Source organism: Xiphophorus maculatus, chromosome 11, assembly GCF_002775205.1.
Source record: "Xiphophorus maculatus strain JP 163 A chromosome 11, X_maculatus-5.0-male, whole genome shotgun sequence".
NCBI classification, from domain to species: Eukaryota; Metazoa; Chordata; class Actinopteri; order Cyprinodontiformes; family Poeciliidae; genus Xiphophorus; species Xiphophorus maculatus.
The window spans coordinates 24,705,927-24,720,225 of record NC_036453.1 but is presented as its reverse complement, the minus strand read 5'-3'; the positions used below and the strand labels follow the sequence as shown (position 1 = coordinate 24,720,225).

Here is a 14,299-nt window from a genome sequence, read left to right as displayed (position 1 = left end):
AACCTAAGCAAACAGAGAACCTGACCACAATACCTCTGGGGACCAAATATATTTACAGTGAGTTTGAATAATTTAATAGCAAAGTTGAAAGTGTTTCAAACCGGAAAATGTTTAATTACTGCCACATTTATTGAAATAAATAAATCTACAATAACATTCAAATTGTTTTGCTCTCATCTCATCAATGCTGCATTTCCAAAAATGACTGAACAAATAATGTTATATGTACTTACAAACTAGGCAGGGTGACAAAACATAATGAAACAGGAAGAGGTGGATGTAAGAAAGGAATCCTCCTGATGCCTCAAAATTAATAACAGAGGCTATTTTAGTTGCTGACAACCCCTGATTGTTCGGGGATATGCAGTAGCTTCATGCTACATCACTGTACATATAATGAAAGAGCATACAAACTGCATAAGCATCCGTAAACAATAATAAAGTGCAGCCAGAGCACAGAGAACAAGAATAGACCGATAAAACGGTTTCTCTACATTGAGAAAGTGTCATTGGCAATACATGAATTAATTACTTCCCAGGTATCATGTAATACATTTTACAGCACATTAGGGTTCTTTCTCTCTCCGTTACAGAAAACTACCCTGAGGCAGAATGCTCAATGCAGCAGCATTTAGTTTGCAAGGTGGAGACAAAGTACAGCCAGATGTACCACACACTTATTCACTCACATCGACACACCATTACTTTTTCCTGCATTGTTTTTAGGTCAGTATACTCAGAAAATCTGAATCTTTTTAACAAACACACAAAAATGAATCTCTAAAGAACAATAATTACAAAGTCCAGCACACATAACAGCTTTAAAAGAAACTTCCATTCTCCCCGCAATCTTTAGCAAAGCAGTTTAAACGGAACAGGCAATGTCAGTAAATAAAAATGAAAGCGCAATAAAAAAAAACAACAACTATTAATTAAGTGCTCCTACTTCATCGCTCAATCCTATTTCACCCATTAACTACAGGATCCCAGAGGTACAAGAAAAAAAGAAGAGAAAAATAACACTCCGTCGAAGTCCAGTGGCTCATTTCATGCAGTCTTTACCGGATCTGCAGCTACAACACAGTCTGAGCACCAGCAGAACCGCCATATCCCTCTTCTGCTCTTCTGACTCTCTGCTCCAGATCACTGCCTCCCTTCTCAGGCACACAGGCAGCAGAGGAGCGAGCCAGTGAGAGAATGAGAGAGAGAGAGTGTGTGTGTGTGAGAGAGAGAGCAGGTTCACACATACAACGGTTTGACTCCTGATGCCCACCGGCTGCATACACAAGCAGGAAGGACAAGACTGGATTCCCTTTCACAACCCAGACAGATATAGACACACTCTGGAGCGTAAAAGAACAGGAAACACACACTACTCACTCTCCATAGAACTTTTTGTGGAGGAGTCTTTGGAGTCTTTGGGTCCTTTCACGCTAACAGTCTGGACAGAAACAGGGAAAAAGAACAATATGATTAAGAAATATGAATCTTAAGATGTTTACTAAACTGCTAACAAAAACTAGAACCATACTGGACTGATTATAAGACAAGAAGGACCAAAGTGAAATAAAAGAAATATACAATTACCAGTTTTTATGTAATGTCACACTGTGCAGTACTTACTTGGCACTGATCTGTGATCAGCAAGTTAACTTCTGGGAAATCTTTTTTTTTCTATTCATCAAATGCATCAGAACAAAGAACTTAAGAACTCCCACCATTGTTTTGGTCTTTAACTGCATCAACCAGCTAAATGTACTTTTATGATGCATATTTCTTTCAGTAAAAAGCAGACAATGAAACATTTGATGAATAAATTAGGATAATATAATAATATTTCAATTTTCTGCTCAGTTCAAAAGTAATGTCTCATTCAAACACAGCTGGGCAACATGAAAAAGAAAACAATCCTTGTATTTTTCTGCATTAACAAGGTTTCAAATAAAAAATCGAGTTTAACAATCATATCAGATGAAAATAAGTAATAAAACCTGAAGAACTAATGAGATTTACCTTCAAAGATTCCCTTAAGAATTGCAGAACTTTATGGATTAATGACTTTCTCTACTAGCAAGTCAAGTCAAGTGAAGGGAATTTGAAAGGCCTGATCAGAGCACGTCTACATCCTGTATCAGTGGATGTGGTTTAAGTGCAACTGGAAGTCTCTTCCTTTTTGAGGAAATTAATTTGTTGAGATTTCCTCCACAGCCAACCGCAGTTAGCATTTACTAGAAGCTAAACCACAGTTAAGGAATATTTTAGATTGCTTCTCTTCAGTGTTTCTAACTACAGGGTTAAAATATAATATAATCTTGTTGCTGGACTTTGTACTCGTCTGTTTGTGTTGCACCTCTGGCCCAATGACAGGTGGAAATTACCCTCTGCAAACCAGTGAGCATAAAGCAGGTATAAAATATGGATGGATGGATAAATATTTGTCCATCCACACCTAGCGTGTCTGTATTTTTAGCACAATATTGATCGCAAGAGCCGCAGGACATTGAACACGACGAGGCTTCAGGGTAGTGATAGGAGCTCAGAGAACAGCCTCAGTTCACATGAACAGACAGTGAAATATGCTTCCAAAATTCAAATCAACAAGGTCTGGTTTTAGGGTAATTGATGATTATGATTACTGGAGTAATCCATCAAGCTTTAAAATGTGGGGAGTAATATTTATTAGGAACGGCTCAATCTGATCCTGATGAAGGATTTTTCCTTTTTAAATCAGGCTTATTTGTATTGCACATTTCAGTAACAAAGCAGTTCAAAGTTCTTTACACCTTAAAACACAATATAGTAACCAATTATGAAACAACCATAAAACATTACATTTTTTCAAATGCCATAATCAAAATCATCAAGGAAATCAAATATACATACATCAAATATATGTATCAATGTTCCAGCATTTACTAATAAAAGGCAATGCTAAACAGATGGGTTTTTAAGCTTGATTTAAAGGAACTCTGTGTTTCAGCAGCTTTGCTGTTTTCTAGACGCTTATTCCCAAATTTTAAGTGGATAGAAGCTGAATTCTGCTTCACCATGTTGGTTCTGGTTCTTGGGATACAGCACAGACTAGAACCAGAAGACCTGAGTAATTTGTAAAGGGTTAGGTTCCCCACATCTGATTTTAGTATACTGTTGCTCGTTGTGTCAGCTGCACAGCCAGGAAGTTATGTTGAAATGCTTTTGAACAGCCAATTTCTAAAGATTGTGGCCTATTTTCGTGTGAACAGCTAAAATAAACCACACACCCCATGCTCATAATGACAGAGACTCTGCTCTGTAAGTTCTGTGTCCATGATTAACAGCAAATAACAGCAACAAGTCATATCAAAATCAAGACGAGATATTCTGAAAGTACATATTTACACATACATACATATATTGCTTGCATATTTTTTGAAACTGTCATGATGTTGTGATGGTATGATATGAGACAGATAATCTGTGGGGGGAAAAGAAAGTGTGAATTAGAACCAACCAATCAGAGCCAGGAGGCGGGTCTTAGCACTCGTCAATCACAATCTCATGCTGCCATTGCTTTGTGCTACGCTACACTTTTCCCCATCAGCAGATCTCGTTGTGAATGCTAGGCTACTTAGCATGGCCACTGATGACTGTGGATGAACGGTTTTCCTGTAACGGTGAGTTGTTTCTTCGCCATTAGCACATTTAGCAGTGAGTATGTGATGTTGAGTGACAGCGCTAAAACCCGCCTCCTGGCTCTGATTGGTTGTTTTTGGTCGGAAGTGGTGCATCTCTTCAGATGTCAATAATAGCACAGAGTGTAGGTGGAGGAGATTGATCTTTTCACTGATTATCTGTCTCATTGCAAACTGTCATGGCATGGTAACAGTTTTAACAAAAATGTAAAAAACATAGTTTTTAATAAAGTCACGTACTGCAACTTTTAACTGTTGTCATGTCTGTTAATGTGTCCATGTATGGGTCAAATAGTTCAACCATATGACTCACACAGGTAAGCTCATGTTCCTCATACTAAGAGCACATTTCCCCATAACAGCTGTTCTCTGAATGAAAACTTTATTTGCTTCCCTTCTTTGTTTCTGTTCATCATCACCTAAGTGAGAAGGATTTGTAGGAGCCGAGACAAACAAGAGACGTGTTTACTGTCCAATCAGTGATGTAGAAACCTATAAAAGTTGTTGTTCACACACAACAGAGTTTTTAATTAACGTTACAGTACATAAGCCAATGGTTGCTGCAGACATGTTACATGTTTGTCTGCCCACCGATACTTTTACTGTAAAGAAAAACAAAAAACAACTAACCTCAGATATCTTCTGGAAATAGTTGTTGGCCTGACTGCATTTCTCCGCCGTCTCCAGCGCGTTCTTGTAGTTGTCCACAAAGGCCTTGTAAATTCCCAGCTGGCTGGCCTAAAGCAGGATGGAAAAAGAGATAAGTCAGAAAAATATAAAGGGACCACAAGAAACCAAAAGGTGTAGGACTATCAGAAAAAAAAGTTTTATTTATGTCTTAAGGGATATGTAGTCAAATTCAAGTAAGCATTTCAAGTAAAAATGTATTAATTTTTTTTTTGCCCAGTAACTACTAGTTACCAGGCGCCTCAATGACCTTGAGTCACAGAACGCAATGAAGACGAGTACGACTCAAATTTTTGCCTGACATAAAAATCCCAACAGGAAAAGAAAAAAAAAAAACTACATAAAATATATGAGATTAAATAGTCCTATAAAGAAAAAATATAAGATCTGTGATTTATGTATTTTAGTCCAATTTACTTTTTAAAATAACGTTCAAGACATTTCAATGCCTTCATTTTTGTTAGATGATTTTAAGACTTTTTAAGGATGCACAGACAGACTATTACCATCCTGTCTGGCATGAAGGCTTAAAAGTAAATAAAAATAAACACTAACAGTCAACAAATCCCCTTCATAATCCCTTAATGTCCAACCACTGGTAGATATGAGATTTCCCTTCACTGAAAGAGTCTCTGTCTTTCTCTACCCATCTACCAATCAGAGCAGCCCCACTCTGCTGCACCGTGTGTGCATTGTAACACAAGCTGCAGACCAGCAGTGCGTACATATGCACTCTCCTGCAATTTAGCTTGAATGCAGAAGCTGGAGAGTTGACTGCACTCTATCAAAGCAATGGGAGTGGATTTAACTGAACAGAGTGAATCAGAGGCTATTGTTACTTTTGTTCCTAAACTCCCCATCTTATCTTCATTTCCTCCCATCTCTCTTCTAGACACAAAGCGTTGCACATGTATTGAAATCCCTGCAACTTTTACATTTTGTCATGTCAGAAAAACAAACGTCAGAGGACTTTGTTAGCTGTAAACAAAGCAATAAAATGTACCACATAATTTAGATGGGGATAAGGTTCTGAAAAGGTTTACCTGCAGAAATCGACAGCTCAGGTCGATAATTATTAATCCTGCACCCCATAAATCAGGATGTGATGGAAAAGTGGCAAACAGAAAGTCACTGGTGAAAGAAAGTCATAAGTAGTACTGTGTGCTTTTCTATAGCATAACATTTCAATACACATTTGGTCTTTTTCAGCACGAACAGAAAAGCTTTCACTCAGTCAATAAGCTCAATATTTTAACCCAAAAACCAGACAAATAAGGATTCAATCCTCATTATCACAGAAAGAAGTGAGTTTTTGCGCAACGTTGGAAGGAGAAGAGAAACTTCCAGAAATAGAAAGAGTGGGAAGCACAAACAGATATAAATTCATAACATTTCTTCAGTTCTTCACGTTGATTCGGCACATTGTGACAAAGTGTCCGGAATGGGAGGAAACCCTCGGCGCTCCAGGGAAAACTGCAACACTTCACGCAGCCGGTCAGAGTGGCAGGTGGAAAGTGAGGGAATGTGGGATCAGTATTGTCCACAAACACATAAACAACTATTTATAGTTTCAGCATTTGACCTGCTGATCAAAAATCAGCTATTTGCACTCACTGGCCAATCTCTTTAGAAACAATTTATGGGATTGTGATCCAATTGAGACACAAGAAACAAGCAACAAATTGAAATTCTGAACAACACCACGGCTGCAGAATGGATGGTGATCATGTGTTGCTCTTAGTGGTAGGGACTCCAAAAACAGCAGTCCTGTTGGGACACACCATAGTTCATTTCTATCCTTATCACAACCATATTAAACTCAACATCATTTAATTATTGCTACAACTAACAATTATTTTAGTAGTCGATTAGTCTGATGATTAATTGATTATTGGCTAAAAGATTTTGGGACATTCCACAGATTTAACCTCATGAGTTTATTTTATACAATGTTAGAAATACATAAAAAAATGAAAATGAACAAATAATTCAATCCCTTTTTTAAAAAGCAATTTCCTAAAATGCAATAACATGGCATTACATTAGTGTTTCCTTGATCATTATAGAAAAGGATGTATCTGCAGCTAAATAGATAAGCCAAAGCTGCGCCACTTGAGGAGTTCTAGGTAAAACATATTTACCAAAAATAAAGTTTAAATGTGAAATGTATATATTTTTTATATCATTTTGGTTAAATTAGTATTGACTGTGACTGTATTATTTTTTAAGCAAATTACCTTTTTAAGTCTAAATACTTCAGTTAGTGATTATCTAATTACGAAATTAGTTGATTTCAATAATCAATTAATCACAATTAATACAATTAATTGATCTGATTAATTATTTCAGCCCCATATTAAGTGTAAACTTAATGTAAACAAACAGAGAGGAATTCTTGATCTACATCTTGACTAAAATATAAACTCTGGGTAGGTACAGTGCCTCTTGTATACTTCGAGGTTTGGGAGCATTATTCTTTTCTTTAGGTCTTATCTACATGCAAATACCACTGTCCCATAATAATTGAGGATTTTACTGGATTTGTAGAGTAAAAAAACAAAACTACTTTTGCCCTAACTTTCTTGACGGGATATTGTCCACTTATGCAGAAGGCCGAAAATAGTATTTTGTTTATTGTTTACAGTTTTTAAAAACATACTGACTAAAACAATTATCTCCCAATCAAAATCCAACCAAGTCACTCCCAACATGGAGCCTGTGTGAGAAAGGTGAAATAACTGGGAAGCATAGCTAGCTTTTGTCTCGTTTTTCCTGGAACTCCTTGCTGCTCCAGCGGACTCCACACTACCGATGAGGAGCAGCAGGAAGCATATAGCAGCTAATTACGCCGCCATCTGTATTCTCACACTGCCACTCCGACTAAATGTTTTGCTGTCACACAACATGCTCATCTACGCACATTTAAACAGCACAGATGGGAGTTGATGACTACAGTAACAGCTGACTCCTGCTGGTGTGACTCCTGTGATCCCAGCAGAAGAGAGTCACTACAGGGAAAGTTTGAAGTCATTTGTACCATTTGGTCTGATGTTAAGCATCGGCTGATGGGACACTTTCAATAAACGTTTCATTTGTTCACACACCGCTGGTTCTGTATGCATGAGGTGAGTCAGTGTTTTCTTACTGTAAAAGACAAAAACCGGGCAGGGAGTTGGGTTTATGTACATGACCTGGCACCCCTGGTAAAGATGTGTAAAATAATTTGCAATTACTTTAGTAGTCAATTAATCTATCGATTATTGTGATGATTAATCAATTAATTAAATTTTATAAACAATAAGCATGTATTAAACATGCGCATGTATTCTCATACATGCGTATGTTTTCTTTAGCTGATTTTGTGTCTGCTGAACGATTTGTTGATTTTTCATGTGTTTTGGATCATAATATCTTCCACCGATGGTCCATTTTCGGTTTACTGGAAGACTTCACTAAATTTCTATTAAAAATTTCCTGCTACTTCCAAGACTTCCTGATGCCATGTGCTCTAAGAAGGTTCTCATAAACAAATAAGTCAATACCTTTTTTAAATAGAAAATAAAAATTTTATTGCCTGAAATGCAGTAACAGAATTGCTTTAGTGAATTTGGACCAAATGAAGCTAAAAGTATAACACTTGAGTAGTTCTGAGTATTTACTGACAAAGGTTTTTTTCTTTTTTTTTAACTTAAATTAAACATATTTATATTTTTTAACAGTTTTGGTCTAATTACTGCTCTGAGTATGTTACCTTTTCAACAAATGGCCTTTTTTGAAATTGTATACTCCGATTTTTGGTGAATTAATTACTAAATTAGTTTACGATTATTTCAATAATTGATTCATCCGATTAATTCCACTTCATAACCATGCACTTCTTTTTGCTGATGAAATCCCAATACATTATAAAGCTTGTGTGTACAATGTAAATAAATATAAAAAAGTTCAACACTGCAGATTTCATAAAGGTTATAAAAACATTATATTGATTTCATGTTGTTTTTTTCCTATAGATTTTATGTTGCTTGTTTATATGGCATCCAGTAAATCAATTTGGGGCTATAACTTTTGGCACAATCATAGATTTACAGCCATTTCTTGACTGAAATACTTTATAATGTGTCTAAATCTGATCCTCCAAGAAAGATGAACACGAAATACAGATTTATGCCATAACTGGATAACTACACAAAAGACATCAACTCATGTGTTGACAGGTGTAGTAAACACCAAGAGGATTCTTGGCTTTTTAAGCTGGCAGCTAACAGAAGCAACAATTAATCAGAAGCAAGTTGAGCCACAGTCGTGTTGAAAAATAGATGCTACAATCTGTTACTGAGCAGGAAAACATTTTCTCTGCTCTAATCACAGCAACAACAGCACAGGATCTCCCATGATGGAACAGACATCTGATTAATTCATACCCAGATAATGTAACAGAACCTTCAGGAAACGTGGTCTTAGCCAAAACAGCTACAGGACAATAAATCGTCTGATTCAAGACAAGGTAAGAAAATAACATCAGTTTCTATGAACTCAAATATGAGCTTACTGCTGCAAATTATTATTGAAAATATAACTTGAATTCAACAATTTTCAATGATTATAATGGATTTTGGATTCTACATTGACACATTGTTATGGACCAAGTAGAAGATTAGCTACAATCCATGTAAAGCAGTCCAGTTTAATTGTTTACTTTTTAAAAACTAAACCAAATTGATAAAGCCTGATATTTCAAAATTCACTGCAAAGATGATTAATCTGACACCAATCTTTCTGAACTAAACAACAACCAAAAAAGTGTTAGACTGAAAGCTGGACTATTTCTGCAAATGTCAGGAACACACACACACACACACACGCACACAAACAGGAACAGTTACTTGGTGAATCACTTGTCTAAATTTGGCAGCCAACTCAGAGAAGCCTTATAACTCTCTTTTTAACAGCCACTTTCTTGTTCTCTGTGGATAACATCAAAGAGGAGAAAAAAGAAAAGAAAAAAAAGACCCACGCAGTTTAACGTCTTGAGGCAACGTCAGACTCACCAGCTTCTGGAACAGATGCCCCACAGTGACCTTCTCGTCCCAGCGCTGTATGCTGGGCAGCAGGGCATCGTAGAACTCTTTGTGGATCTCAAAGATGTCCTGGATTTTGTAGAAGATGGTCTCTATCTGCTGCATGGTCAGGACGGGCTGCGAGCTCGTGGCTGCGGCTTTCAGGGGGCGCATGGGCTGCAGAGGGAGAAAGAAATCTGGTTGACTGGCACTGGTTGAATTAATGGAGTGTAAGACCATGTCGAATTTGAGAGCAGATTCGTTCTGCTGGCTGGGATTGAGGGTCCAGATAAGAGTGAAAAACTTAAAAGCTTTCTCTTGAGTCAGAGTATTTCTGAATTCAGAGGTTGGATGAAGATGCATCAGACTCGCTAGCTCACTGCTTTTCTACAGTGGTCATGATGGCCACAGGCACACAGTATGATCCAGTAGATATATGAGAATTAAAGGACTTAATAAAAAGTTTGGTGTTCATTCACTAGACCAGTCGAGTTCATCAAAAATAATTTGAAATGTCCAAACAGTGTTACAGTGCATAGCTAGTAGTCTCCATAGAAGATGTGAAAAAGTGTCATTCAACATAAAAGCTTGAACAATGTATAAAACTAGAGACGCATCAGGAACTTTATGCGACTGGTTTCCTAAGGAAAATGTTTTACAAGAGTTTTACAAGAGAACCATTTGTGTTTGTGCAGCTATGATTGCCAAGCAGACACGACTATTCAGCTACCTAAAAAAGTCACAATCGTACCTCAAAATATCGCAGTTAAACTAACTCCATATGGCCACCCCCACTTCTATATATAAAACATACAAGCGACATATGTAATCGGGTCGTTTGTGCAGTCGTAACAGAGAAAATGAAAAGGAAGGAAGCAATCGATCAATCAGGACAGTATTGTTTCAGAATAAGCATGTGAAGAATTTAAAACTGAGTCATATAACACCAGAAAATAACTGGTGTTATATGACTCCACTAAACTGAACTGAAAGTAAACAGATCAATTAAATTCAGCTTATTTACATACATGCCATCTAAAGGCAATTTAGAAGATAAACAGGTGTCCATCACTAAAGTTAATTAGAATCAAATTAAATTAATCCATTTCATTCAAACCCAGTCCAAGCAGTTAGTTAATTTCCAATTCAACTATAAATACTTTGAAATCATGTTTTTTATGACATAATACAGTTGGACTGAGTTGATTATTTAATACATGTCTGTCTACAGAAGCCCAGCCGATAGCGTCAAGACGCTAACTTTACAACAATCCCTCATCGTGGGTAAGCCTGCGGTGACAGTGGTTTAGACTCAAAGTGGCTGTAAATGACTACACAAGCAGAAACAAATTCTGCGCTGGTCTGCTACTGAGGTTTTCAACATAAAAGTCGGTGATTAAAAACAAAGTAGGACTAAAAAACATGATGCAAATGTGTTCTGGAGACACTCAGCGACTTTGGGGAAAAAGACAGAGTGGGCTGTGTTGTGAAACGTCTGGCTGGTGTCGTCAAAGACGGCAGCTACTAAAAAGTCCAGACAGATTTAACTTTACTGGACTCTGTTTGGTGAACTCACTACAAAACTTGCTTTTATTGATGTTCCATCTTTACTTATTGACTTCAGTTTTACTAAACAGTGGTTATCTTGAATTCGACATATGTGAAACCCCATGTTGGTCATAGGGCAGCGTGTGGCTATAAAAAGGCAGGAAATGACATATTGCGCTGCTTCAGCATGGGGAAACGTGTTTCAGGAAACTGCAGTGGCAGCGGTTCGGCTCTCAATATGATTGAGTATTTTCTGACCCACTAAACAGGTTCACACACAGCAGCTGTGTGAGAATGTGCGTCTCACCAACACCAGGGCCTCCAGTTGGTTGATGTAGATCTCTTCGCTGGCCAAGAAACCAGACAGCACCAGTTTCTTCATCTCCAGCCCTTTCTCAACATCTCCCTGCAAAAACAATACACAACGCTGTAATGAAGTGGACACAAAGCACATGCCGGCATCACACGGGAGGACCACGACTTTAATTCATTTCCTGCATGGTGCCAGAGCAGTTACGACGCCGGGTAAACACCAGAATAAAGCACACACACGTGGTTGAAACAAAAGCCTGACGGGAATCCATAAAACTTGTGCAGCGAGAAGATTTCCTCATCTGAAAACGTCGATGGTGACTTAGCTGACTCACGTAGCTTCCAGGTTACAGCTATATATGGAGATCAGAGTCAAAGAAGTCGCAGCTATAATCATGTTTTTAGCAAAACATGACATACTTTCTGTTTAGGTCTGTTGTGCAGAAAAATCATAACTTTTTCAAATAAAAAAGATGGTGTTCACAATCATATATATTCTTCCAAGGCCATTTTGGTCTAAATGGCCTTGGAAGAAAGTTGATTTTATATCTGGCTGTATATTGCTGCCAAATGATTTGGATCTCTTATCCAAACATATGAATAACAGATCCATATGTTTCTTCACATACTACATGTAAGGTGTAAATATGTCAAGTTAGGTTGCAATGGAAGTCTAATACCAGTCCGTTCCTCTAGTTTGTATGAAGTTTCCAGTTAAAAGAAACGATTATTTTTAGATTATATTTTATCCGTTTCAAACTGTTCATTTAAATCTGAATGAATGTTTTGACGTCTTTTTTGTGTGCATAACATTCAGCGCCATCTTAGCGGCAGCACTCCAAATTTTAGAAGAGCAACAGCAAGAGTTTCTGTGCATTTTTCCTCAACTCTCAAGCTAATTTGGTCTGTTTCTCCTCCCCGTTTTCCAGGCAACTTTCCTTCAGGAACGCAATTTTATGATATTTCCACAGAACATAACCTGGGTCAGGACATTTTCTTTCTTTTTATTAACCATTCCTTAGCCAGCGAGTGTGAGGATAGTTGAGTAACATGCAGTTTTACTTTTAGGCAGCAGTTTCTTCTTAAGGTTTGCGCTTAATTATCTGCCAAGATACAAACCTAGAAGAAAATGTGCAACTATTTCAGTAAAAAAAAAAAAAAAGAAGTCTTAATCCAAACCCGATAAGAAGCAAATGTGAAACGTCTTTTTCACAAGAAGGCAAAAACAGCACTAACCACTAGAAACTTTGGTCTAGTTTCTAGTGCAAATATCTTCGTATCATGTATGCTTACATATGTGCACTAGAAACTAGACCAAAAATACTTGGAAAGATTTTGTGTTTTTGCATTTGCATATTTAAATGACGCTGAATGCTGATCAATGTGCCACATGGGAGAGCTTCATGTCACAGCACCACAATATCAGATAAAAAAAAAAAACACTGCGATACGAGTCAGTTCTGTGGATGGAAAGAAATAAAAATCTTCTGCTGTGTCTGTATGGAAAAAAACACAGTCTTCTTTGGGCTGGGTTTCTAAATCTGTTTACACACATGTACCGTCACAGATCTGCAAAAAGCAACTAGTGAGGAGAAAGGATGATTAATTATTAACACGGTCAGATCTTTGCGATGATATTAGCACACTAGCCCTCCCCTAAGACAGGGGCAAGAAGGCCCGACTTTGGCTCTATGTGTTAAATCCGTCTCAACTACCGGCTACCTCTGACATCGATGTTATCTGTGAAGACCAAAGGTGTGGTTTGTGATGACGTCGTGAACGATTATCACACAAAGTATGGTGATTCACGAGTCTTTTTTATTTTTAAAGACACAGCTAACTGTTTAGCAATGGTGGTACTAACAGATGTTTCTGTGGATTGAACCAGGTTCTATTTCCTTAACAGAACACGGCAGACCCAAACAACAGAGTAAGGTTGTAATGTATGAGCTTAGTGTTTACTTAGGATAAATTTTTCTGGTAAATTATCCTAGAAACTGTTGCGATAAACGGTAATATTGTCATTTTGAGACCATTTTCAACTAATATAATAATAATGGAAAGTATATGCTCTCAACGATAACTTTTTTTTTTTTTTAAAGAACATTCAACACTGGAACTAGGAAACATTTTAAATATCCCAAAAAAGCAAAACAGAAATGTTTAAAATGAATTATGAAGTCTCTAAATAAAATTATAGTTAAAAACATATCAATCATTCAGCTTAGATGAGAAAAACAGGCAAAAAGTGCCAGTTAGGACTTTTGTTAAAAAACAGTGCAACCAACTATTTTGTACTGGTTGTCAATTTTTTTTATTTCAAAATGTCGGCTATTCAACAATATTAACTAATATAATCATCCAAATTAAAATTATCGAGCTCATTTTAATCTATTACGCAATTAATTAATTTATTGCTTGGTGTGACAGGATTAATTGCTACTACAACCTTCTAAGCTCTTTTAAAAGACCTGGTGAAATAAATATTTTCAGCTTTTTAGAAATAAAAATCTGAAAAGTGTGGCATGCATTTGCATTTAACTTCGCCTGAGACAATTCTCTGATACCGTTATGTAAAATCCACCTAAATAATAAATAGAGTCCACTTGTAAGAAATTTAATCTCAGGTTATTGACATCTGAAGCTTTTAGTATTTCACAAATGACTGGTTTGATTTCTTTTAGATGAATCAGAGTACAGGGAGCTGAACTCAAATAGATTTTAGCTTCTTGAAAACATTCATCATTTTCATTCCCCTCCACAAGTACACACCACTTTGTGTTGGTCTATGACATTAGGTCCCATTCAAACGCATATGTTTTTTGTCGCAATAAGTAATTAATCAATTAGTCGTGTGATAAATTACACTGAGCGTTATCATTTCCACTCTGGTGATTAATATTTTGTTTACAGTGACATTCAAATCAATTTTATTTATGGTTTTGGTGTGTGAGGTTTTTATTTATTAACTTTGCTTGTTATGTTTTATTATAACTGCAAGACATGTTATTTCCAGTTGGA

At 36.8% G+C, this 14,299-nt stretch overlaps 1 protein-coding gene across 4 annotated transcripts in view; it reads right to left on the bottom strand.

Annotated features, from left to right (window-relative positions):
- The window catches only part of abr (active BCR-related), a 129,196-nt gene that overhangs the window by 62,390 nt on the left and 52,507 nt on the right, over window positions 1-14,299 (bottom strand). For all 4 annotated transcript variants that reach the window (XM_023342263.1, XM_023342264.1, XM_023342265.1 and 1 more), the window contains 4 exons: window positions 11,274-11,372; window positions 9,410-9,595; window positions 4,302-4,409; window positions 1,381-1,441 (listed from right to left, as the gene is read on the bottom strand). In XM_023342263.1, the coding sequence (XP_023198031.1) occupies window positions 1,381-1,441; window positions 4,302-4,409; window positions 9,410-9,595; window positions 11,274-11,372 (454 nt within the window). The remainder of the gene's footprint in view (window positions 1-1,380; window positions 1,442-4,301; window positions 4,410-9,409; window positions 9,596-11,273; window positions 11,373-14,299) is intronic.